The following is a 26,076-nucleotide window of genomic DNA, read 5'->3' as shown; positions in this document are numbered from 1 at the left end:
TTTAGTTTTACCAACATATGGACTACATTTCTTTGTAAATTTTAAAGACGTGTTTCTTTCTTGGTATAACCTTTTTATTTTTGTTTATTGACAATTTTTTATTGCTGCTCTTACTTTTAAACTTGATTATATTTTTATTACATACTTTAACTTCTACTGATGCCAGCAAGCTTGAGCACATTCAGTGGACGTTTCTCCTGTGTGTTACAACAATTTCATTCTTATAAATTCATTGTAGTTATGCAAATGCTGTAGAGCAGCGTGATCCAACTGGTAGCCCGCGAAAGTGTTTGTTAATTTGTTACTAGTTAATACAAACCATTTTTTTTTTTTAAGTTGATATTTTGTCAGTGGTAAAAGGACATTATGCCCAGTGCTCTCACTAAAGCTATTGACCTTAAAATCATAAGATGTACTTTATACTGGTAACTAACTAACTAGATGGCTTGCCAAACCTGGAGGTTCATTACCGAATTAGCCAAAGCCCTCCACCGGACCCTGTCCTGGGCATCTTCTACTGGTACAAATTGTTATTGTATCAGATACAAGCTGTTAAAGTAGTGGAGTTCAAATAATTTGTGTAAGTTTTGAAGGTAAAACTTGTGAGACATACAAGCTATAGCAGGAGGAAATTTAAAATAATATACAACTCTATAGTAGTTTGTGCACATTTAAATACAATTTATATTTCAGCATATGCAATGGTAATTTGTAATTTCTGAATAAGTATTATTAAAGATAATGACAATGCAAAAATAGTGACAGTATGGTTTTTTTTGGCCCATGGGTATAACAGGAAAACTATTCTGGCTCAAACGAGGTAAAAAGATGGACCACCCAGCTCTTGAGCACCTGAATTTCTGTACCTTATGCATTAGGAGGTACCACTTAGATGCTCTTCTTCTTGTTGATATTGTAAGAGTTAAATTTGTTTGTCCAACATGCATTTTTATTATAAGTTATTATTGTGATTAATTTGTTTCTTTATTTCTGTATACCCTATAGCATCTGGTGGTCTTCTAAAGCAAAAATATTTGTGTCAGTACAGCAGAATTTATTATAAGTATAAAAACTGCTGTCATACTTTATATATCTCTGTACATAAATTGTCATGTTCCGCCTTTATTCCTACGTGATTATACTGGTGTCACGGAAGTTAAATTTTGAAGTCCTCTTTAAACCCTATAGCATTCATGATGATTAGATTCATGCACAGTAACTAATCATTGTCCGTGTTCTGGGCACTGATATTTCAGAATTTAATTTTCTGCCATTACCAGAATTTCAAAGCAGCACAATAAAAAGCAATAACTCACAGTAAATTACTGCCGTTCACTTGCAGTGGCTGCTCGTATATTACAGTGGCCAATGGAATTATAAAGTAAGCCTATTGCAAATTCAAAGAAAATAACGCAGCACATAATTTGTAGTCTATTTTATTTTTGTATGCCAGCCTTATTATGTGTTTTTGCATAAAGTTCAGGGCGTTAATGAATAAATGTGGTTTTCTATATGTCCGTCACAACATGAAAATATCCAACGCATTTAAGTGATGTTTTGTGTAGGGGTGGGGGTGTACTCTAAAATTTACAAGGACGGACTTTGATTCTTGTCGGTCCAACAAATACAACCCATTCATTGAACGAATTTAAAATTGAACCACGGGTGTAAATCATAGACGCTCTAGCAGATTAGATACAAGAATAAATTAATTCTGCTCCCAAATGTAGCCACTCACATTCTGTCCACTTTTCGTTTTATCCAGCCAAGTTTCGTACACTCTGTTTTGGGCCCTGTTTGTTTTGCACCCGCAAAATTCGTCCACAGTGTTTTCTTCTGACCAATGGATGTTTCTACTTGTGCTACATTAGTATTATATCTGTCATGAGAAACTGCATTTGAAACCCTTCACAGCTAGACTGCAGCTACTTGACTCCTGGTTTAGAGAATAAAGCCTGTTAATTTATAGCAGAAAAGAGAAAAAGGCTATGTAAGAACATACATGTGTTCTATTACCTGAACGAAATTCAATTCCGATGAGGCTGTTCTTTCCTTTTTGTTTTTAGGTGCAATTTTTTATTATTTCCAATTTTTAGTACTAGTGTAAAACAGTACTTTGGCCAACGACATAATACAATGTGATCGAAGAGACGCTTTACCCATTCCTCATACATACGAGGTGCGATCGGAAAGTTTTCAGACTGTGTCAATAGAGGGCAAACCGGATGTAGCACGAGCTTGTGCCGCTAGGGGGTGCGGCCTACATTCATAGTGAATCAGTGTGCCAGCCGGCATCATCGAATTAGCATTTGTTTCTTAGTTACGGGCGTTTTGGTAGTGCATTACACCGACCCTCCTGCGATTTCGGAATGGCGTGTGCATCAAATTTTGCCAAAGACTCGCCAAAACGGCTACGGAAACCTATGAAATGCTAAAGCAAGCATTTGGGGAGTCCGCAATGGGTCGTGCACAAACTTTTGTGTGGCATTCACGTTTTAAAAATGACCGAACCTCTGTCGATGATGACGAGCGTTCTGGACGACCATCTTCGAGCACAACGCCCGAAAATGTTACGAAGATTCGGCAGGCCATTCACGAAGATCGACGTCGTACCATCAACGACTTGTGCGACATTGTTGGGATAAGCTATGGGACCTGTCAGCTGATTCTAAAGGAAGAACTCCACATGCGACGCATCCTGTCTGAGGACCAGAAGCAGAATCGACTTCTCGTTTGTCAGGAGTTCAAAGATCTTGCAAGAATCGACCCCAACTTCCTTTCTAAGCTCCGTGTGACTTCTTCCTCTTCCCAAAGATGAAAATTCAGCTAAAGGGAAGGAGATTTGAGACGATAGAAGAGATTCAGGCAGAATCGCAGATGGTGCTTGACAGGCGGACAAAGAAAGATTTCCAGGGATGCTTCGAGGCTTGGCAGCGGCGCTGGGATCGTTGTGTTCACTCCCAGGGGAACTACTTCGAGGATGATTAATGAATTTAATACCTGAGATAAGTGTACGGGTTTTTATACGCGCAGTCTGGAAACCTTTCGATCGCACCTCGTATTATATTTATCAAAAATAAATAAATTAGATTGAAATCGGAAAATAAAAAGCAACGTTGTCTTAAATGTTGGAAATGTCCAACGTCGTCACTTTTATCATGTACGATAGAACCTGGTGAACAGTTTCGCCAGGAAGGAGCAGTGGTTTACAAGACGATGTATTGTTTTTTTTTTGGTACAGGAGAATCGGGAAATGTATTCCAAACTCATTCTGGTAAGTTAAGTACGAGATGCCGCGTAGTGTTCGGCAATGAACACTTGTTGCACTTGTGAGAAAGAAATCCTTTCGACTGTCTGAAAGACTACTGACGGATTGGCGTGAGTAGGTTGCAACATGGCGTGACTTGCGTGGGCATTTGTTTACTGACAGTCATATTTTGTATTTATTAATCCAGTCGAAATGTATTGCGGCTATCAATAAATATTTTAATAAATTTCAAATTTTGGGACTGTTTTAAATCGTCATTATGTTTCCTGAAAATAAAAACACTACTAATTTATCTTCACCTCCCACGGCCTGCTCTATATAACTTTCGAATCTCTGTTAAAAAACATTCACCCTGAAGATTGAAACCGCAGTATTTCTCGAAACGTTGTAAAGCTAATTATTTTATACGGCTTATTCCCGAAAGCCAAAATTATAGATTAAACTCCAGCCGCAGGAAACAAAGGACAAGTAGACAGGAATATTATTCACCAACAGAAGTCCACATATTTGGGAACCCGAATTTTGACGTGTTCTGGGTGTCCTGGTTTACGCATAAATAATTGTTATTTTTATAGTAACAAATGCGGTTAATTCTACTGCATCATAGACGGTACTACAGTGGTCAACAGTTATTTATTCTTTCCTTATTAATATTGTGGGGTCTGCAGTGGCCGCGCGGTCTTAGGCTTGGTCACTGGGACCGTGGGTTCGAATCCCACTCAAGCCACGGATGTTTGTCCGCGTCTTTCTGTGTTGTGCTGTCCTGTGTACAGGTAGAGGCATTGCGTCGGGCCGATCCCTCGTCCAAGGAGTCCTACCGACTGTCTATAGATCAAAACCAACGAAACGTTGGGACCCGCAGTGCTCAGGCATTTGAAGAACGGGTCGTTCCCAGTACCCCACTATTAATATTATAAGATATCGCTGCACTGTCTCAAGATTAACATGACTGGAAAGCTGTAATTCTTACTGGAATGCACAGTGTTTCATATGGAATGTTTGCAAATTCTGAATTCTGAATGCTGTTAGCTGAAATAACAACAAATCTGTGTCATAAATATACTACGCAAGTGTTACCAAAAGTGTCGTCCATATAAGGGCATGAGAGTATCTCTTCAACATAAGATTAATTCATTTATTCTTACCTACTTATCTTCTTATTAATAAAACGAACCAGCGAATTGCACTCGAATGTATATAGTTTCCACATTTTGCACCAAAATACATGAACATACGTTTTAAACGTTGTTTTCTTTCTTCTTTACCGATTCAATTGTTTATCGGAATCTGGTTGTTGACAGAATGACATTAATTCAGACGGCCTTGATTTTGTTTTATAATTGATTAACATGTGCAATGTATGTTGAAAAATTTTAACCTGTTACTGGAAACAACTGCTTATTAAGGATAACGCCAGTTATCTTATGAAGACAACGTTAACCTTAAGCAGCACAAATCATGAGTTTTTAATTTTTCCCTTGGGTAATGTAAAATAATGCGAGTTACTGTGTGATAGCTCTAGTCGTACGCATATGGGCAGGGGATCGATTGCTGGTGCAGTCAATTCTTTTTGTTTCTCGCAGCTGGCGTGTTGTAGTTTAACATTGTATGAGTAATTACTGTGTCTAAGTTGTTTATATTTCAAATATCTGTCTCCGTACGCCATTGTATGACCCCTATACTAAACGGCGGTAGTGTTGATTTCGCTTCACTATAAAGTACAATTTTAGGGTAGGCCCTTATGGTATAAAGTTCATAATAAATTATGCTTAAATCCATCCAGCGGTTCTCCAGTAGAAACATGCGGAAAGAGAGACAGATATTGTCAGCCCTGTGAGAATCGAAAGAACTCATGGCAGCAAGTATTATGCTAAATAAGTACGTGCAATGGAAGTATGTATTTTCATGACGAGTGTTTGACGAAATATCTGTGAACAACAGAATATCTAGACGTAGTGCTCTTTAGTTGTGAACAAAAAGATGGATGAACCATTCGTGGACAAAACATGCGGAGGGAATTTATTTATGTACAAAATATACTGTGAATGAAACGTCCTGAAAGTGCTAACTATTGGGTTGACTATTAATATGGCGATTGTACGAAATTCTGAAGTCAGAATATTTCAAGAATTCCTAAATATAGTATACTGAAATGTTAGAGTCAGTTGTAAGACTTGAGGTTCTCACAGCGGTGAGTATGAAGATTTCTGTCTTCTGGGTTATTGCGCTGTGTAGTCTGGTCGATGTTAACCAACGTTTCAGAGGTCATACTGCCTCCGTCATCAGGGCGATGATGACGGATGCAGTATGACCTCTGAAACGTTGGTTAACATCGACCAGACTACACAGCGCAATAACCCAGAAGACAGAAATCTTCTTAGAGTCAGTTCTTTGAACAAAATATTTGGCTTACGGTAGTATCATTTTCGTCTAAAATCAAAATACAGATACTACACTACATATGACATGCTGGCTGCTCGTATCGATTTGCGATGAATGACAGTTCATTTTAGACCTATGCGTGGACATTCCACACGATGTTAACCTACGAATATCCTGCTCGGTGCGTTGAAATCAGAAGCATGGTAATGTCACTATACTCTACAAAGTCAATTGGTAGAAATCTTCATTATCGTAAATCATAGGCCCGCATACAAATAGCACATTTGATACTAAAGTTCATAATTTATGAAAGTACGCCTGTCTTTTTAAAGATGGTTTATTTCAGCTTCCATAAGTCTTTACAAAACCCCGTGTCTGGCGTCACGAAGTAACTAAAATTTTGGTATTTAGTGTACTGTCTCAATCTTCTACAGCGAAGTATTATGTAATTTTGTTCTAGGTAAGCAGTGCAGTTATGTTCTGTTTTGAAATTCAAATTACTTAGAATAAATTAATCAAAACAACAATGCGGCCTCTCAGAAGTAATTGGCAATGCGGGCTATAAAACACTGTTACCATGGCAACCTACAAAATTATGCTTCATATTTCTGAAAATACCGACGACACTAGGGGAATAACCTGAAGTTATTAACCGAGTCCCTCAAATATGACAGAAGTTCAAGGGATGGATAAGTGGCATAAATGCTTCTCCAGAAAGATGTCGCTGACCGGTTTATATTTATATATCGTATTGATCTAAACAATAATGTATATTACAATTATGTACGTAAAACACGTATTTACATATTTATAGAAAATCATTTCGAAGGAAAATGTAGGACTATATTATCGGCTTAGTCATGTTTGAATATTTTAAAGTAATAGAAATAGTATGACTAAAAATGTGGATAACTAACATTGTGGTAGCATGATCTGAAGAATCAAAACTGCTAATGCCAAAGTCAATCATCGGACGATCCTAAATAATTTCATCATTCTATTTCATGATTAATATTAATGTTTCCCCGTCAACTTCTTGGGCTTTCAAGTGGACATTACTCTAAGAGATTTCTCTGTCAAAATTGTAAGTGCATTTCTTACCTGCCACAAATAAGCCAAATTCCTAACTCATTGTGGCCTTCCACATTTTATTTCCTTTAATTTAATTTAAAATCTAGGCGTCTTTGTTCTAGATATTTAATATATTGTCTCTTTATTATTGGAAAGCTTGTGTCTGTATGTGTTTACATTTACACATACACAAACATATTCAGCCATCTTCTACACAGAATTCCTTAAAAATATTTTAATGTGAGATAATGTTGAAAATGATCGCTCACTTGCTCTTTTATAAAGGATCAGGGATTGAAGAATTTTCATGAATCTATTGACAACAATTCCCATATATTTCTGATTGGAGTAATTTGAACAGGCCTCGCGGATAACTAAATTCAGACTACTGATTTCACAGAGGACACACACGACAAGCAGTTGATTGTGCTTGATACACAGTTGTAAACCATTAGGCTTGTCACTCTCTACTTGTACTGAGAGGAATGCTATTTAAAGTCATATCCCTGAAGCCATTGTAATGATGACTGTTATAATGCCTTAAGAGATGTAGCTTTTGATATTCCTATGAATACAAGTATAGGTATACAAGTTCAAGTTGTGGGAATTCGTCGTTGTTTCGGCTTTTTAAACCGATAGATACCTAATTATAATAATACACTTTTAAAAAGAAAATATATCTGGTTTTCCATTGGAAGCGTACCAAAATTCTGCAGCATTCACCACGACTGTAAATTTATTCATATTTATTGCGTTACAAGTTGCCTTTTCATTTTTTCATTTTTTTTTTCATTTTATTTATTCAGTGTTCTGTCTGACGACAGGTCCATATGAACAGGATCCTTCCATCCTTTTCTCGGACTGGGACCTGTTCATATACGTTCTTGGCAGATGATCCAGAAGTGGTTTGCCATTGCCTTCTTCTGTGTGTGAATGGAGTAATTGTTGGGATGCCACGGAGGAAAACTCCGTGTTGCCTAGACCACGGCCTTGCCCAACACAAGTTATAAATTCGGGCACCGCCGGGAATCGAACCCGAGACCCCAGGATTACAAGGCCAGCGTCCTAACCGCTAGACCACCGTTAGACTTTTATTGAACGATATGAGGCATGTTTAGGTCCATTTTATCACTGTTCAATAAAACCTTTTTTGGGATAATCTAACAAAGATTGGAAATTACCGTCATTGTCTTCGGGTTACTTTAGAATTTGGAGTTCCTTACTTCAGTAAACTGTTAGGAATAAATATTGACGTCTACTAAAAGTTACGTCAGTTTCATAGTGTCCTCTTAATTTTTGGGCAAATTTGGTTGCAACGTTACACCTTGTTTTCTGATTTATCACAGTATGTACCTTATAAGTTTTGTAGTTGTTTCCTTTCGAAGTTTTGCCATCTGTGGTTGGTTGCTTGGATAAACCCGTCATTTTCTAAACAAACAAAATATTTCCCATTAAATCAACCATGCAGTGGTCGTAACATTTTATACCGATAAGGAATAAGAAACTCAGATTGCAGCGATCTGCAGGTTTAATTTACATCGCGCCTGGATGCTTCCGGTAACAGACTTCCGGTACTAATTTACGTGGTGTAATTGAGACGTACACTCTGCAGAAGAAGCAAAGTGCGACATCTGATTTCGTAGAGTACACCAGACAGTTTAAGAGAATATTCTCCGTATGGAAATATCCTCGTATACAAGTTATAAGAAAAATATCGTTTGTCGTTGAACAGGTTCAGTTTCTACTATTATGTCTTTTATTGTTGTCTAGTGAAACTGAACAGTTTGATGGATCTTATCTGTCCTTTACCATTTCGATATAAACAGCGTCTGACTTACCAGTTTTACTGTTTTATTTCAAGTCCAGCATTTCCATCTTCCTCATAGTTGGTACAGTCCATCGTTTTAATTATTTCTCTGCTATTTTCATTTGTCAAACCTCAGCTATCAACCTATACCCACGTCATCGGACTGTCACGAGCCGTGCACATACTGATTCATGCCTTTCCAATTCCGCGTAGATTCACAGTGAAAACTTAAATATTTTACTGATTTATAATACTCTCTCACAGGAATCACGAAATTGTAATACATTGCCAAAATCTAATGTCTTGAATTATTCATATAGGGGAGACCACAGCAGAACGGGGAACTTAATTTTTGGAGGCACGTGGAAGGGACAATAATAAAGATAAACACATGGAGTAACCTTGTGTGGATTTATTGTCTATTTGAGTTTTAGAATGAGTTATTAGTTGAGATCTAAGAGTTACAGTTTCTTAAAAATTAATTTCTTTAAAAGGATGTAACTTTCCCCATTTTGCCCCGTACCCGGGGCAAAACGGAGTAAGATTTATATGTTTGAAAAGTTGTAAGAAGAAACATATTATATAATAATTATGTCGTAGGGAATAAAAATGATTTAGTACACAATGTAAAATGTCGAAACTCTACACACTTGAAATCTACTTAGGCCTAATGCAGACGGCACACATGTGCACGTCTTCATCATCGAGGCTCTAACACCTGCACGTGAATTATGGGCCCATTTCAAGCAAAACTATCACCGGATTCTCCCCTATGTAGGATTTGGGGTTATCACGGCTACAAGTATGAAGATGCCTGTCTTTTGGATTAAAGATACTTGATACCTCCATCGTCCTAATGATGTAGACAACAGTTACCTCTGAAACGCTTAAAAATTTTATCGAACTACATGCCACTAAAACCCAGAATTGGTTATCCTCGCTTTGCCGCCTGTCTTAATAAGTTACTACCTTCAATCCACTCACAAATCTCATTTATTCTTCTTCGATAGTCTGTTTAAGAACCACGTAGCTTGGTCAGTTGCTTATTGTGATTGGCTACAGGCTGGAAAACTGGGGTTTGATTCCAGGCAATATATTTGTCTCTTGGCCACACCGTCCAGATCGACTCTGGGGCCCATCCAGCCTGCTACTCAAAAGGTACCGGGAATTCTTTACACCTGGGGTAATGAGGACGCGTCGTGAAGTTGACAACTCATCTTCTGATGTCAAGAAAGGATGGGACTTTATCTTCACGCCCCCATACGCCTTCATAGCGTGGTGCTTTATAAGTACTAAGGCCAACTTGGCCGAATTTCTGTTTATGTCTGAGTTCGATTGTCCAATATTCGCTTCCAAATTGTTGTTATTGTTTTTTGAAGATGAGGCACTACGTCTGTGTGGATCTGGGCCGCCAACAGGCCCATTGTCTGCCCCCCCCCCCCCCCCTCAGACGATACACGCGAGAATATGGAGTAGTAGGAGAATAATGCAGACAGGGAATAACTGAAGGGCAAGAAAAAAGACCAGTCTCTGTGCCAGTTTGTCTGCCATATGTCTCACATGGACTGAACTTTACACGAACCCGGGCCTTCGCTGTGAGAAACCAGTAACTAACCGCTTGTATACCAGTGTCTGTATAGTAGCTATTTTGAGACCATATAAAGCTGTTAATTCTCAACTGGATTGTCTTACTCATTTGTCTATTGTAATATCTCTACAACATCCTGTTAATTCCGTTAAATTTTAATATATTTTCTTTTAAATATTTGTTCACTTCAATACTTTAAATGCGACAACTTTAAAAATCCTTAATATATATAAATGCTGAATAATGCACCCAAGCAAAGAAACAAACGAAGCAGGAATTACGCATTGTGATCGAAGAATAAAACAATTGATACGTAACCGTTGTCATAAGAGAATCAGAGGGAAAAATAGGCATGCTTATTTTCACTTGTCTACCCTGACAATTTTTGACTAACGGTTGCCTAAAGTATAAATAGTTTGAACAAACATACTGTAAATATTAAAATACAATAAAATATATTTTTACACGTGTTTTTATATGCATTTAAAAGTTGGTCCTTCAATCAAACGCTGAGGGAATGTTTGTAACCGAAAGATGTGGAAGTAAAAGAGAGATGAAGAAAATAGCTTAACGCTTATGACTTATAGTACATAAGAAAGATGTAAGAAATGCGAACACAATTTTGATCTGAAATCTAAATGAAAGAGACCATTTGGGAGACCCGGATTAGATGGAAATATAATATTATGTTGGATCTTAAAAACAAAGGAATAGAATATGAAAGTATGAACTAAATTTAACTGGCTCAGGAAAGGCCATTTGGGAACAGGGAAATGACTTATATCGGTCAATAAACGGGGAGGAATATTTTGACGGTGTAAGTGTTTATTAGCTTTTCTAGAAGGACTCTGCTTCATGTCGTTCATGAAATATACAGTTTAATGTTCTTTCTTTACAAGAGTCAAAACATACGCAAGTCACTGCATGCCCTTAACATTTAATTTGTTTTCGCGGTGTTTACATATTTTGTATGGGGTCGATCCTTGACGGAGTTTCTCATCCTCTGAGTTTCAGTTTTACTGCACCTGCTAAGTTGCTCTCATCCTGCGCAGATGTGGCTGGCGCCTTTCAACTCCACAAGGCCCTGAGCCTTGAGCAAGGGGCGATAGTACGTGTTCGACTCTAGCCACAAACAGTGTTCGCGCAGAGTTTCGATTGTCCGGGCGCCGCGACGCGACTCACCGGACTGAAAGTGGGAAATGTGCAATCCAACTGAAGGAAAGCAACAGCTTAGGGACAACCACGGAATATTCTTTATTATGCAGTTGAAACTGATGTAGTTGCGTACATTTTAAAAATAATAATAATAATTATTAAGATAGACCGGTATCAAACAAGTAATTAAATATGGATAAAACTAAATACGGGAACATAACAGAAAATAAATATTTGCTACGAAGGGCCCTAATAAATAATTTGAAAATGCTTCAAAATTAATTACGTAAGAAATAATATTAAGAAATAGGAATTATGCTCGTTATAAAATTAGGAGAAAAATATAATTTTTAAATTCTTGTTATTTTATTTGAAAAGCGACATCACTCCGTTTACTTTGAGTGATACTGAATACCAGGACAAACAAAATTTTGCCTCTTGTTACTACATTCCATCATCTTGTTGTGGGGCTTTCAGGATAGTGCTTTCTCTCGTCATACGCAACAATCTTCGTAATTATCGTAATACAATGTTTTAATAGTCTCATAGCAATATGCTTAGGTCCTTACGTAAAAGTTTTAGGATCTTCACAATTGTAATTTTATGAAGCTAAAGATTGTAGTTCTTTGATTAGTGGCAATAAAATTAAATAATCTTTCATATGTGCGCGTGATATTCTATAGTCATAATTCAAAACTTCTTACGAAAATTTAATATACAATTTTGGATGTGACAGTATGTTTAAAATAGTTCCTGTTGATTTGAGTATAAAACGTCTCTTTCTTTCAAAGGGAGAAGTAAAATATTTGGAAACAAAATGTTCATGGACATGTGTTGACCTAAGAAAGATAATAGAAAACAACTGAGAATTCAGGATACTGAAAACAAGGAAATTTTTGCTTCTATAGGAATCATCTATTATTAACGGGATAATAAATCCAAGGGCGTACAAGGTGCTGGGCATGTTTCTAGGATGTGTTGACAAAGGATACGTACACAGTGCTGGTGCGAAGATCTAGACTTGGGAGACCGAGTGGGGCATGGAAGGATAACATTAGAATTAACTAATATTAATAAGACAGGTTGCGACAGTGGAAGTTGGATGCCACTGCCTCAGGAACATCTAACGGTTTGCTTTGGTATTAGCGGTGTTCAACGTTCGTTTTTTGTATGATTTGAGGTTTTCACAGCGGTGAGTATGAAGATATCTGTTCTCTGGGTTGTTGCGCTGTGTAATATGGTAGATGTTTACCAAAGTTTCAGAGGTCATATTGCCTCTGAAACGTTGGTAAACATCTACCATACTACACAGCGCAACAACCCAGAAGACAGAAATCTTCGTATTTTGCGTCTACAATGTTTGCTGTTAGCTGGAAAATAATTAGTCTGCCTGTAGTTTTGTGTGGCTTAGAATATGTGGCCTTGTACCCAAAAGCGAAGAACGTAAATTGCAAGTACTCGAAAATAACAAGCCCACACTAACCAAAATATTAGACGTGAGAGATATATTTTGCGAGGAATGTAATAACAGGGATAAACTTTATAATGTTCCTTGTGAAATTAAAATGGGTAGGATAGGTTGTGCTGGACGTATACAGAATGTGCAATGTATGTTCGGGGCCATGGCAAAATTCTGTTATTTGGCAAAATACGGAAACATGTAAGGAAGGAAACGTGCAAATCCTGCGTTTACAACACCAAGTTTGGGAATTATTTGACATAGGACAAGCCGTTAAAGCGTTGTACTCTTTACATTATCTGTAGTAAAAATTACGGCGATGTTGCCACGCTCATATGACAGTGAAAGTGTGATGTGTTTTTACAATAAGAACCTGTAGGAATCTTTGGAAACACTCAACAAAACTACAAATTTGCCTGTTGTTTCGTATGAGTGTAAAGCGTGATAACTTGCATTAACCTTGACACACAGATTGAGAATATTTGAGAACAGAGTCCTGACGATAATTTCAGACCTAACAGGGATGAAGTGACAGAAGGCTAGGGAAAATATGAGAATGAAGAGCCCCATAGTTTGTACTTTTCACCAAACATGATTAGTACGATCAAATCAATGAGGACGAAATGGAAGTGGTTGATAATATGAAATAAATTTTGTTAGTAATATTTAGACAGGCTCGTAACACGAAAGATTTTTATTCGACATTAATGTATTTGTACTTTTTTACATGTACAAGCATGAGGGTTAGGAATGCCACAAACATTGTTTTTGCAGAGACTACTCGAAAATACTAAAATGGATCGGATGAAAATTGGGTCAGAGAATGTACATGTCTACCTCCGGGTTATAACGGTCGGAATTCGATTCCTGCCAAGGACAGTTGCTTCTCTTGTAGCCACTATCACTTTCAAATCAACTCCTTGCTCAGACCTGCCAGAGCGTGACCCTAACCATTTCCACGTTGTATCAACGATAAGAATGTCCGGAGACTTCACCGTTTATTCACGATTTGTGTATGATTAATCACACGGACAACTTTACCTTTTATCTATTATGTAATTTCTCCCTCGTCTGCTATTTTTTTCTCTGTTGGGTCCACATGTTATCCATTTGTTTAAATTTTGTCGTAGGTTAAACGGCTATTAAAACCCCTGCACTGCTGAGCTGCTGGCCGGTCTTGTAATTCCATAGTTAACGGCTTAGCAGCACACAAGGTCTACACACGTACAGCTGGAATGCACGTTAAGACAAAAGGACGACAAAGGATATATTTCTGTCCGGAATTCATACAGAGTTTTGCATACATCTGACATATAAATCAGGAAATGGAGTACAATATATATTCTGCTCGTGTATAAATACACTGTCGATAATTTTACATAAAATAGAACATTTGTTTGAGAATTACGATTCCCTGTCATTGTGGCATTGTGGAAGTGTATTTTTACAAGTAAGAACACATCAGCATTATATAAACACAGTTCCTCTGCCTTCGCTGTGTAAAGTAAGACTCATTCTGATGATATTGATAATCGTGGTGATGGCTCAGGTGTTTATTCAGAGGGCATGGAGGTTATCCACTGCGCAGGACAGCACAATATTTCTACAAGTCCTCATTGTTCTCATCTTGAGTAAGTGCATCCACTGTAAATAATTCATAGCATAGCATCGGCTGGGACAAGCTTAAAGGTTACTTGTCTTCTGGGATGTTACCGCCGTGTGTTCTGGTGGAAACTGACCGATGTTTCAGAGGTGCTTACTGGCACCATCATCAGAACGATCATCGCATTAATGGAACCGTAAGCACCTGTGAAACGTTTAGTCAGGTTCCACCAGTACACACGGCGGAGACATCCCAGAAGACAAGTAACCTTTAAGCTACAATGCAGTTAGATGCATGAATTAATCACATAAGACGTTAACGGTTTCAAACAGTTCTTTGTAATATTTTATAGTTTATTAATTGCCATATTTATTTAGCAGTCGTCACTAAATTGCATGCTTCAGGGCCACTTCTTACCGCGCAAATATAACACAACAGCACAGCGTCGCTGGCTTTGCTGCTCTGCAAGTTTTGAGCTGCTATCACTCGCCTGCTCTCCGCTGTTTGTATTGCGACGTTGTACGATTTTGCTGTGACCTTGAAGCATAAAATTTGACGACGGCTACAAGAGCTCTTACTGGACTGTGTTAGGACCTTACATGACTTGTACACTCCTTACACGGTTTTGCATCTTCAACAGATCATCTTTAGTGTCCAATAACAAAAATTTCCAGAGTTTAATAAGATTTACATTCTATTACGTGTATACATTTTTGGAACAAGATGTGATTTTGAGAAAATCGGATTAAGGGTTATACTGAAGCCAAAGTAATACATTAAAATCACCTGATATCGTGCAGTGTAGGCGCTGTGTACCAATGTAATGAAAATCAGTTTAGTAATAACGGAGGTGAAAATTGATCCTTGTACTAAATAACGTTACAAATAAATTATGCTTGAAAGTAGTTAATTATTTCTAGACCTAATACATTACGCAGTATTTCGCAAGAAAAACAAAGAAAATAGGACAAAGAGTTGAAATGCTGATTATATGTATAGCGGCGTCATAAAACAGCAACTCTATTCAACAGAGTTCTTCTTGAGAATCTGATGGTCGCCCAGATAGTCAAGTTTTCCATCTTTAATTTGGCCCGAAAATTCATTGCTATATTCAGAAGTGTCCGTCACTGGACACTGTAGTGTGTCAGATTAATCAAGTCTATGACATTACATCTTATTTCTTAATATAGCCTATTCTGAATATTATATTCTCATATGTGTAAGTCTTAAGAAATGGTCTCTTTCCTTTAGGTATCCGACTAAAATTTATGTGCATTTATCTAAGCGGAAAACGTGTCCGTGTTTAAATAACTTTTTTATGACCTGACGCTTTCACGGCTGCCAATATTAAAAATATCTTCTTGGGCTATCAACCGTGTCAACTGGTTAAAACTTGGCTGAAGACTTCATATATAGTCGAATGATTATGTAGAGACAAACAGCCATCCCATAATGCGGTTTATTATGCAAACACTGACATCAGCCCTCTCACTTACATGACCACTGGCCTTTGTCGGCTAATACCTCGGAACAGCTATAATGAACAGCAGTGTGACTTTTATGAGTTTTAAGGGTGTTTAAGGGAAAGACACACGGCAGGAATGAAAAGTTTTTCTTGTATGGTACCAACATTTATTATGTTTAGACATGTTTAAAAGATGAAACAATCGACGTTTGTGCTAATATAATTTTCGTGACTTTATAGGCGTACTTTTTATGTGCATAGTGTTCGCTACATACTGCAGTGTATACTGACTTGATATTCTGTCCATGCAGAAATTATCAACATTTTATATCTAGAAATATAGCAACAGTGCCACGGTGTAATAATGATGTTAAGAATATCTTCTTGAAGTTCGGAGTTAAATTAGACAAAGAAAGACGCACACTTGCAATTAAGAAGCAGTTTACTCTTTTTCGATCAAACAACCAGAGCAGACGGAAATCAATGTACCAAACTATTCAGTTAAGAAGGAAATTATATAGCTTATATTCTTTTTTATTGTATTTAGTATCTTGGCTCGGAGTATCATCTGAACAGGGCACACTCCGACATCAGATATGACCCTAAAATTACTGTTATAACCATTTCCAAAGTTACGACTTCTACTCCAAGATCAGACACGCATGGTGTCAGAGATGGAGCCCTGACTTTTGACCAAGGGTGTTATATATAATACGCTACTTGGTCAAGGCCTTCGCACACTTTTTGGGACGGTGATAGATGACTATAGACTAATGTTGGAATAATGATTAGTGGAGGGAAACCTGGATACAGCGGTAGTATATCCTACTCGTTTACAACTTCTTTCACCGTGAATCTCACTTAAAGTCACTGGCTGTCCATTGTGTGAAGCCAGGGTCTAGTTGCCACCCAAAGTTTTATTTAAGACTTTGTCCTTTACTTTTTTATGTTTATGAGATGTAGTTCTGAAGTAAGAAGAAAAATTGTAGGTAGTGGGAAAAACTGCCAAGTAGCCAAAACTTTTGAAACTTGTGCGAAATATTAATGAAAATCAGTTTTGTGATTTGTGTGTTCCCGTAGATATTAGAACCGGCTTTATTACTTGAATTTGGGGACTATAAACACAATATTTTGGCGAAAGATCTTCTGGTGACTGGTATATCAGCTCCAAGCCTGAGAGGATGAAACTATGCTGACGTATATATTGTTTAAATCTTGTCCGTCTAATCACAATAAATTCTTATTAAATATTAAAATAGTACAATAATTGACATTTAAAATATTTAAAATATTAAATGATGTTCTTTATCGAAATATTCGATTTACATTAGACCATCATTTTTCACGACATGTTTCAGTTCTTAAAAGAACTATCTTCAGGTGTATATAATTATATAAAGATTAAAATCAATAATAACTTAAATACAATTTCTATATATTATTTTAGCGTACATTTTTATCAGATGTTTATCAGATATCAAACGATGTTCTTTTCCAGATTTTATTCCATTTTAATAACATATTCGATGTTGTTCTGTATATGTACATCATGCTCAATATGACTTTAGTGTGGGTGAACGTTTTTTTGTTGTTTTTGTATCAGCCTGTAATGTAAATAATATAAAGACTAAATGAATATTAATAAAATGGAAATAGAAAATAAAATAATATATTGAAATATATACTGACGTAGCTAAACGTCACTTCCACTTGCTGTTCGCTGCACTTGCGGTCTGTAGTACCCGAGACGCTGTGGCGACCTCACAGTTGTTCAGACACGTGCTGCGGAAATTTGAGGCAACCTGTACGTTAACACGTGCGCCGATACCAAATTCAGTATGTTAGAAAGGTCTATAGAGACTTGTACTGTGATCAAAGGGCTAACGACATGGCATGTCACGCCAGGTTAATGAGTAGTTACGTAACTGATGGAAGATGGGACTAACTCCAGCAAAGCCTGCGCGAGAAACCATGTAGCTGCTGTTTACTAAGTTAAACCGGATACAGACCGAAGCGTTCAAAACTGATTAAATATATTTGTGAACAATATTGGATGTCTAGGTCGAAACTTCTTTTCAGAAACATACAGTCTGTTGCAACTGTGATGTTTGACCACAATGTCCAGTTCTGACGAAGATTTAATTATCTGCAGCGCAGCGTTTATTGTAATGAGTGACAAAGTAAGGAAAAAGAAACGGAAACTAAGTTTGTGAATATACGTAGACCTCGTTTACAAATCAAGTGTGCTTGCGTGTGCATGGACGATAACAGTGGGTTTTGAAACTTTACAAGAAATAGAGCATCGGATTTTTTATTGGTTCAAAGTGCCCATACTGAACACAGATTACAGAAAACCTATGTTATTGAAAGAAACTGCAAATTTGACATCTTTCGCAACAAGTGACGAGCTTGGTTTTTATAATCTTTTGAAATGACATTCCATAAACATTCCCACAAATTCTATATTCAATTTAGCATTCGTTTAGTAGGATCTGAGGTTCTCACAGCGGTGAGTACAAATACGGCTGTCTTCAGGGTTGTAGTGCCGTGTAATCTGATAGTAGTTTACCAACGTTTTAGAGGTCCTTACTCTACCCATCATTGGGGCGCTTACTCTCGCTTTAATGATGGCAGCAGCAGGGGCCTCTGAACTTCTACCAGACTACACTGACTTACAACCCAGAAGATAGCCATCTTAACATTTGTTTTCTAGACCACTCGACATCCTTGGCTAAACAAAGATATGCATAGAGTACATAATTAAAATACTTGAAAATGTTCTTAACTGAAGGTTTAAATGCACATAATCAATTAACAAGATAATAACGTAATTCAATTCTAAATGGATCTGACGATGGTGGATTACACTTAAAATTATTCAATATTTGGACTTTTGTCCATTTCCAGTGATGGAGACTAACAGCTCTATCTGACGGACACACTTGAGTAGGCACCTCTCGCCTAAAGACGGAAACAAAGCCAGTTTCCAAAGCGTCGTGGTTTCTTTTAAATAAAGACGACGAAAAAGTCCAGATAATGAATAATTTCAAGATATTAAAGCATTTCCTTTATTTATTAGTATTAATAATATGTCGAATTTATGTTAAATGTTTTAGGTTTTAACGACAAAACACCCACATGGCAAACATAAGAACACTTTTCACTCTAAAGTTTCCACTTTGTTACTGAATATCAAATGTTGACATCAGCAGTGTTCTTCAACTAGTGAATATTCTCAAGGAACTTTGATCACACTTTGAAATTTCTTTTGTGAACTTTTCGCTAAGATTCTTTGCCTTTGTCTGTATCTAGCTTTAGAGTCGTGATAGAGGAGCTTCATTCGCACCAGTTTTTAACTTTGTTGGAAGAAAAATGTAGTCAGGAAAAGTTCAGATAATGAATACATGAAATATATGTATAATATCTGTATTAATTTGTCCTAGGCAAAGATAGGAATTCCTACCGCTGTTAGAAGTTTCTAAAATTTTAATGCGAATGTACTGTTTATGACTATTATAAAACTGTGTAAACTAGAAAATGCTATCCTACTTTACTAGAAGGGAATTATCCAATATCGGCAGTAATACTATTGCATGTCAAAAGAGGTCTAATTACGTATTGGGTCTATTAGGCTAGATTTGGTTACGTTAGGTTAGAGTTCTGACTAAATTCCTTAGTTACAAGTAGAATTAGACATTTTGTTACCTATTCCTCATTACGTCTCTTCGCGTTGAAGGCTTAAAAACTTCTAACAGCGATAGGAATTTGGGCATGGTTCAGAGCAGGTATTTGGAAGATGAGAGGGATGGGGAAGGGGCATGGATGAAATAATATGCCCGTTATGTGAGGAGGAGGAGGAGATTGAGATCCACGTACTATTAAAGTGTACGGAAACGTGGAGGTGGAGGGAACTTCTTCTGAGCAATAAGTGGATTACCGTTTGAGAAGAGTTGGCCTTCAAGAAAATAAGCTGCACGAAGGATGTGGGCGTCAGGAATGTAGGGAATTTTCTGTAGAAAATAAGATGCAAAAGACAGGTAAAAATTAGGAATTTAAAACTGTCACTGGGGTAGAAGGCCCGGTAGTAATAAGGAATAGTTGTAGTAAAGTAGTGGTGCTAATAGAGCTAGCAATGTAAGGACTGTGGTCGCAAAAACCTGGTGTTAGGCGGCCACAGATTCTAATACGTTCTGAAAACCGACGTTTGAGAACTTCATGTGGATTCATCATCGCCTGGGAAGAAACACAGCAAGTAACATGATGTAGGGCCTACAGTGTTATTCGAAATTTCCTATGCACCTGTTAGAACAAGTGTTGGAAGTGAGTCAAACATCTCAGTGCACACACACGCCCTGAGTAGTGCTGACAAATTGTGTGTGATTGACACTTTTGAATTTCAATCAACTTTACTTTCTACTGTTTTCATTACAGATGCACAGGTACCTTTGAAACACTCTGTACATGGAATCCAGCTGAACATCTTTCAGTAATGTCTTTGTAAAGCAACAACGCTGAGAAGAACTCGTAGTGGGTTGCTCTCTTGTGTGCAAACAGAAGATAAATACACAATATTATGAAACCTCTGGAAACTGGAGGCACATAACTCCATGGCAACCGGTTCGCGTAGAAAACCACTCAATCTTCACTTGTTTTTTTAAGGCTTCACCACTTGTACATTTCTACTAATTCGAAGCCGAGGGCGACACGGGTTTCTCTCAACACAAAAATTAATTTCAGTTTGTATTTCATTTTGTGAGATTTTAGGTTCCCACGGCGGCAAACACAAAGTTGTCTTCGGAGTTATGTCATTTGGTCTTGTAGAATTTTGCCAAACTACATGTAGCAACACTACAGTAAACAGCTATCTTATTCAGGGTCATGTTATGTCATGTTATTGATTATATTTTATTTTATTCTTATATTTGAAATGTTGATGAATATTGTTTCGGTCTATATATATATATATATATATATATATATATATACGAGGTGCGATCGGAAAGTTTCAAGACTGCGCCTATAAAAACCCGTGCACTTATCTCAGGTATTAAATTCATCCATCACCGTCGAAGTAGTTCCCCTGGGAGTGAACACAACGATCCCAGCGCCGCTGCCAAGCCTGGAAGCATCCCTGGAAATCTTTCTTTGTCAGCCTGTCAAGCACCATCTGCGATTCTGCCTGAATCTCTTCCATCGTCTCAAATCTCCTTCCCTTTAGCTGAATTTTCATCTTTGGGAAGAGGAAGAAGTCACACGGAGCTAAATCCGGCGAATAAGGACGGTGCGGGATGACGGCCATGGTGTTTGAGGCCAAAAACTGCCGAACTTTGAGGGCGGTGTGCGCTGGCGTGTTGTCATGATGCGTCGCATGTGGAGTTCTTCCTTTAGAATCAGCTGACAGGTCCCATAGCCTATCCCAACAATGTCGCACAAGTCGTTGATGGTACGACGTCGATCTTCGTGAATGGCCTGCCGAATCTTCGTAACAGTTTCGGGCGTTGTGCTCGAAGATGGTCGTCCAGAACGCTCGTCATGATCGACAGAGGTTCGGCCATTTTTAAAACGTGAATGCCACACAAAAGTTTGTGCACGACCCATTGCGGATTCCCCAAATGCTTGCTTTAGCATTTCATAGGTTTCCGTAGCCGTTTTGGCGAGTCTTTGGCAAAATTTGATTTGTTCATGAAAATCCGCCATTCCGAAATCGCAGGAGGGTCGGTGTAATGCACTACTAAAACGCCCGTAACTAAGAAACAAATGTTAATTCGATGATGCCGGCTGGCACACTGATTCACTATGAATGTAGGCCGCACCCCCTAGCGGCAGAAGCTCGTACTACATCCGGTTCGCCCGCTATTGACACAGTCTTGAAACTTTCCGATCGCACCTCGTATTTGTTGGGAGGCCTGAAGGAAGGAGACCGCTTGGAAGACCTAGGAGTAGGTGGGGGACAAAGGTAAGATGGACCTTAGGGAGATAGGAATCGATGCAGCGAAATGGATGCAGCTCGCGCAGGATAGAGTCCGGTGGCCGGATTTTTTAAACACGGTGATGAACCTTCAGGTTTAATAAAGAAAGTGGTCTTTCTTTAACAAGCCGAGTATACAATCTACTTTTGAACGAATTTTCCCCATTTGTCTTTTCCTTTAGGGTTTTCGTACTAAAATTTCGCATACATTTCTCGTGTACAACTTTTGCACTACCTGCCCAGCTCACGATCATATTGCCACGTCATTCGACCTTTAGTTGAAACCCTATAATCGGTAATATAAGTGTTAACAAATGTTAAGTAGACGAAATATTTGTAACAGATGTAACCGCAGTTAGATTGCGTAGTCTACTACATGCATTCTGTTTTACATTATGTGTTTTCAATGATAAGGCTGTCAAATCATTGCTCTTAAATTAGGTCTATGTAGAGGTTGTACGACAAGCGCCACTTTAAAATATGCCATCTGTGATTCAAGATAATCCTGGCCGCGTTGACATTTGTCATTCTCTTTGGAACAGCTAAGTTAATGGGAAGAAACACTAAAGTCTGGATTTGGGTGTAGTGAAAGATTAGCCTGATAAATTATCTGTGTGACAAGATAAACATACTTTAACTGGGTTTTAATTCTTTATAAATTATCATTGCATATGGGAGTTTGTCCGTTTTGTGTTGTGATAACAACGCAGTGAAACGTTTTGTTTAGCTGTTCGTTTTGTTGTGCTGTTCTTATGAGATACAACATTGAATTATCTTCCTCATATCGGTCAAGTCAAAGTAATTCTATCAGCTGATCAAATTTGGCAACTGAGTCCCAGTCTTACTGAATCCCAGACAGACAGTCGTATCTAAAGAAGCTTATTTGTTTATCGACAGTATTACATAACAGGAACATTTTTTGAGATCATATAGACTTCCTAGTGACATATTCAAAGTTTTTTATAAAGATTTTTAAAGCAAAAACGTTTATAAGTTATAATAACCTGCACACATTTAACACCGTTATTCCTCACTCTATCTGCTCTAAACTTGACATGTCGTTAAGAATGGTATCATACGAGGCGCGTCCACAAAGTAAGTTTCCCACTCGTCCCACAGCTAGCAAACCTTATATTGCGCGAAGCGACTGTGCGTACGTGATAGAGCAATGACGTAGCATGGCGCATGCACTAACGGCACTTCCCGCGTTCTCACAGTAGCATCGTTGCAGCTGTTGAAGATGGAGGTTCTTATTCCAGCTCCCGCCGACTGTGAAGTGCGGTCAATGATAACGCTAGGCCGCACACGGCTCGACGGACAGCAAGTCTCCTGCAGGAGTTCAGCTGGGAGGTGTTTAATCATCCACCCTACAGCCCGGACCTCGCTCCCAGTGATTTCCATCTTTTCCTACACCTCAAGAAATTCCTGCCCGGTCAGCGTCAGCGTTTTGAGAATGACAGAGAGGCGGAGATGGTTGTCACACAGTGGTTCCAATCCCAGGCGGCAGACTTCTACGACACAGGTATTCAAAAGTTGGTCCCACGGTATGACAAATGTCTCAATTCCGGTGGCGAATATGTTGAAAAATAGCTGGACACTTGCTGTATCTGTTGCAATAAATATTTCCATGGAATTATGTTTTGTTTCTGTAAACGGCCCCAGGGAAACTTACTTTTGGGACGCGCCTCGTATATTCTTTTACAGACTCAATGTACTTTCGTTTTTCAGGGAGATTTAAACTTACGATCCCTTTGTTCGACCTAACCTGACCCATGGGTGCTTTAAGCCTCCGTCCCGCTGTCTCGTTAATTTTATTTGTGCTATACATTTCAAGGCATAACCGTGTTTGTATTTTTTGTGTAGATATTTTGTTGTAAGTCTAAACTGTACTCGCTCTTCGTTCTTACATGTTTTGTAATAAAAAATGTGCACCGCCCCTAGCGCCATGCGTACATAGCGCACTGCCTGCAGGATATAACAGGACTTCCCGTATTTTTCCACTGGTACACTGGCAGTTACATCCTTACCCGCGCTCTCAGACCCGATCCACTTTATGTGAAAAGTAGTTTGTTAAAGTGTCCGGCGTACAGCTGCGAATTTATGACGCAAAATTAACATTATACACCTTATGGGATAAGATTCGAAGCAGTTTGGAAACACTAATTTGTTTTCCAGCGCCATGACAAACCGCCCACAATATATCCAACTGGTGGCCCACAGGTCACATCCGATATCACTTGTAACCAGACGCTAGAAATAATGAATTTGTTACTAGTTGCTATAAGCTCGTTTACTTTCTGTGGAATCTAAAATCACGCGGTTATTATCCTGTAGGCTGTTTTGTGTCCAAGTATAAGTACACATGCTGTTGATTTTAAAACTCAATCTTAAAATACAAGTTTTCCAGCCAAAAACTATGTCATATACACATATACAAGCTGTTGCATTGATAATTTTAACATTAATAACTCTGCAGTTATTTATGCATATTTAATTGAAATTTATATTTTATATTATAAAATACTCTCGTACTATCAGGCCTGTTAAAGTTTAACTAAAAACCAAAGTTTCGGAAAATAGGTTTGTCTGCAAACTTGAACGTAAATCACTACGGAATCTGTGAAAGACGAAGGACATGTTAATCCTTCCAGGAGATAAATGAAATGCTACAGTGATAATAAACAATAAAGATTACGTAGAAAATAGAAGACCCCTTGAGCGATCAAACTTGTCGGTTACTGTCATCAAATTTGACTAAAAAGCGTTAGAAAGTAAGACGACTAATCTGATCGAATACTCAGGAATTAATGGAAAAGTGACTAAGTACCCTGATGGTGGGCTAATTGATAATTTGTCATTTCTGAATAAGTATGTATAATGATAACGAAAACTGGATATTTGTTTCCATAAATAGTACTAGGAGGGCTTTCTTGGCCCTTGGTTCTAAAGAGAAAACTATGCTTTACCTGAGGGGAAGAAGTGGAACCGTTCTGATTTATAAAAACGGCATTAACGTGTTATTTTTTAATTCTTATTCTGAAGAATATTTCACATAGAATGAATAAGATATTGAATGAATACGAGATTTACCGTAATATCCTGATGATAAGTGTTAAAACGCTGCAGTGTGGCGGTAGAGAGGGGAGATGGTGCTGTAGCACGCTGCTGTTTTCCGTCCTGATACTTCATATCATTGCACATTTTTCACAACTTAACTGATTTCGACTGGTTCTTCACATATGAGCAACAGAAAATTATTTTACTGAACGTGGTACTGCTTCATATTCGCAAGACGTCGTCCTAAAAAGCTGGGCAGTGAGATCGAGTATCGTGACTGTGATGTTTTCCTGAATTTTATTAATCAGTGTGTGTATGTGGGGTGGAGAGGAAAAAATTGTTTGTACACGTAACTCAAATCCAGTCTTTAAGAGAAACAAAATATACTCTACATCCCGTCTGTTAACGATTTTATAAAAATAGTAGCAGAGTTGCGCGTGATGAGTTGCAAGTTTAAATAATATAGATCATTTTTTGTTGCATCTAGGATGCATATATACTAAATTGTTCATATTTATAACAATATATAACAATGTTTCTTTAACATGGATTAAAATATGTATTTCGTATTATATGTTTTGCGCAAAATTCAAATATGATCTTCAAAAGCTTCCATCAAGTACCATTTTTGTGTTATGTTTTCTTAACTTCTACCAATTGAGTGAATTTCTTGATTTCATAGGGATTTTTTTTGCAGTGTTCCTTGAATGGGAGAAAGCCCCAATACAGTGGACTATGACTTTATTAAAAAACTTCAAACTCGTACAGAACTTGCAGCTACCTTTCCTCGACGAAGGCACAAAGCGGAAGAAATCCAAGAATACAGTTTACTAACATTAAACACGGAACTGAAGCTACGGCTACAGTTTTGCCAACATTAAACACCGAACATGCAAGTTGGCTACACTGGTATTCTCCCATAACCTCACTTTAAGTGTGAGTTTTGACGTTCAAGCACATGCTATTTTAATGACATTAGTGGCCTTATGAAAGAAATAGGAGTCATTTATGATCCAAAATCATGGCGACTATTTATAGATTCGTCAAAGTTGAGCTTGAAGGCTGCTCTGTTACACAGTGGGAATGAAAAAGTTTCAGTTCCAGTAGCACATTCTGTAGGCTTAAAAGAAACCTATGAAAATATTAAAGAATCATCAAAAGTGTGATTTACGAGGAACACAAGTGGCAGTTATGCGGTGATTTTAAAGTAATAGCGTTGTTAGTCGGTCTCCAAGGGGGATTCACTAAATACT

The 26,076-nt window shown here is 37.9% G+C and overlaps 1 protein-coding gene across 2 annotated transcripts in view; it reads left to right on the top strand.

Moving 5' to 3' along the window:
- Positions 1-11,099: 11,099 nt before the first annotated feature.
- The window catches only part of LOC110832235 (uncharacterized), a 112,316-nt gene continuing 97,339 nt past the window's right edge, over positions 11,100-26,076 (top strand). Inside the window, exons 1-2 of one of the 2 annotated variants that reach the window (XM_022069061.2) lie at positions 11,100-11,395; positions 13,861-14,361. In XM_022069061.2, coding sequence (XP_021924753.2) covers positions 14,250-14,361 — 112 coding nt within the window. In that variant the 5' untranslated portion in view covers positions 11,100-11,395; positions 13,861-14,249. Of the gene's footprint in view, positions 11,558-13,860; positions 14,362-26,076 lie in introns of both variants that reach the window. The other variant, XM_022069060.2, reaches the window with a different exon arrangement.

Source organism: Zootermopsis nevadensis, unplaced genomic scaffold (genome assembly GCF_977971745.1).
Source record: "Zootermopsis nevadensis isolate Lab colony 2312 unplaced genomic scaffold, Znev_1.0 Znev_ptg000010l, whole genome shotgun sequence".
NCBI classification, from domain to species: Eukaryota; Metazoa; Arthropoda; class Insecta; order Blattodea; family Termopsidae; genus Zootermopsis; species Zootermopsis nevadensis.
This window is presented reverse-complemented; position numbering and strand designations above follow the sequence as displayed.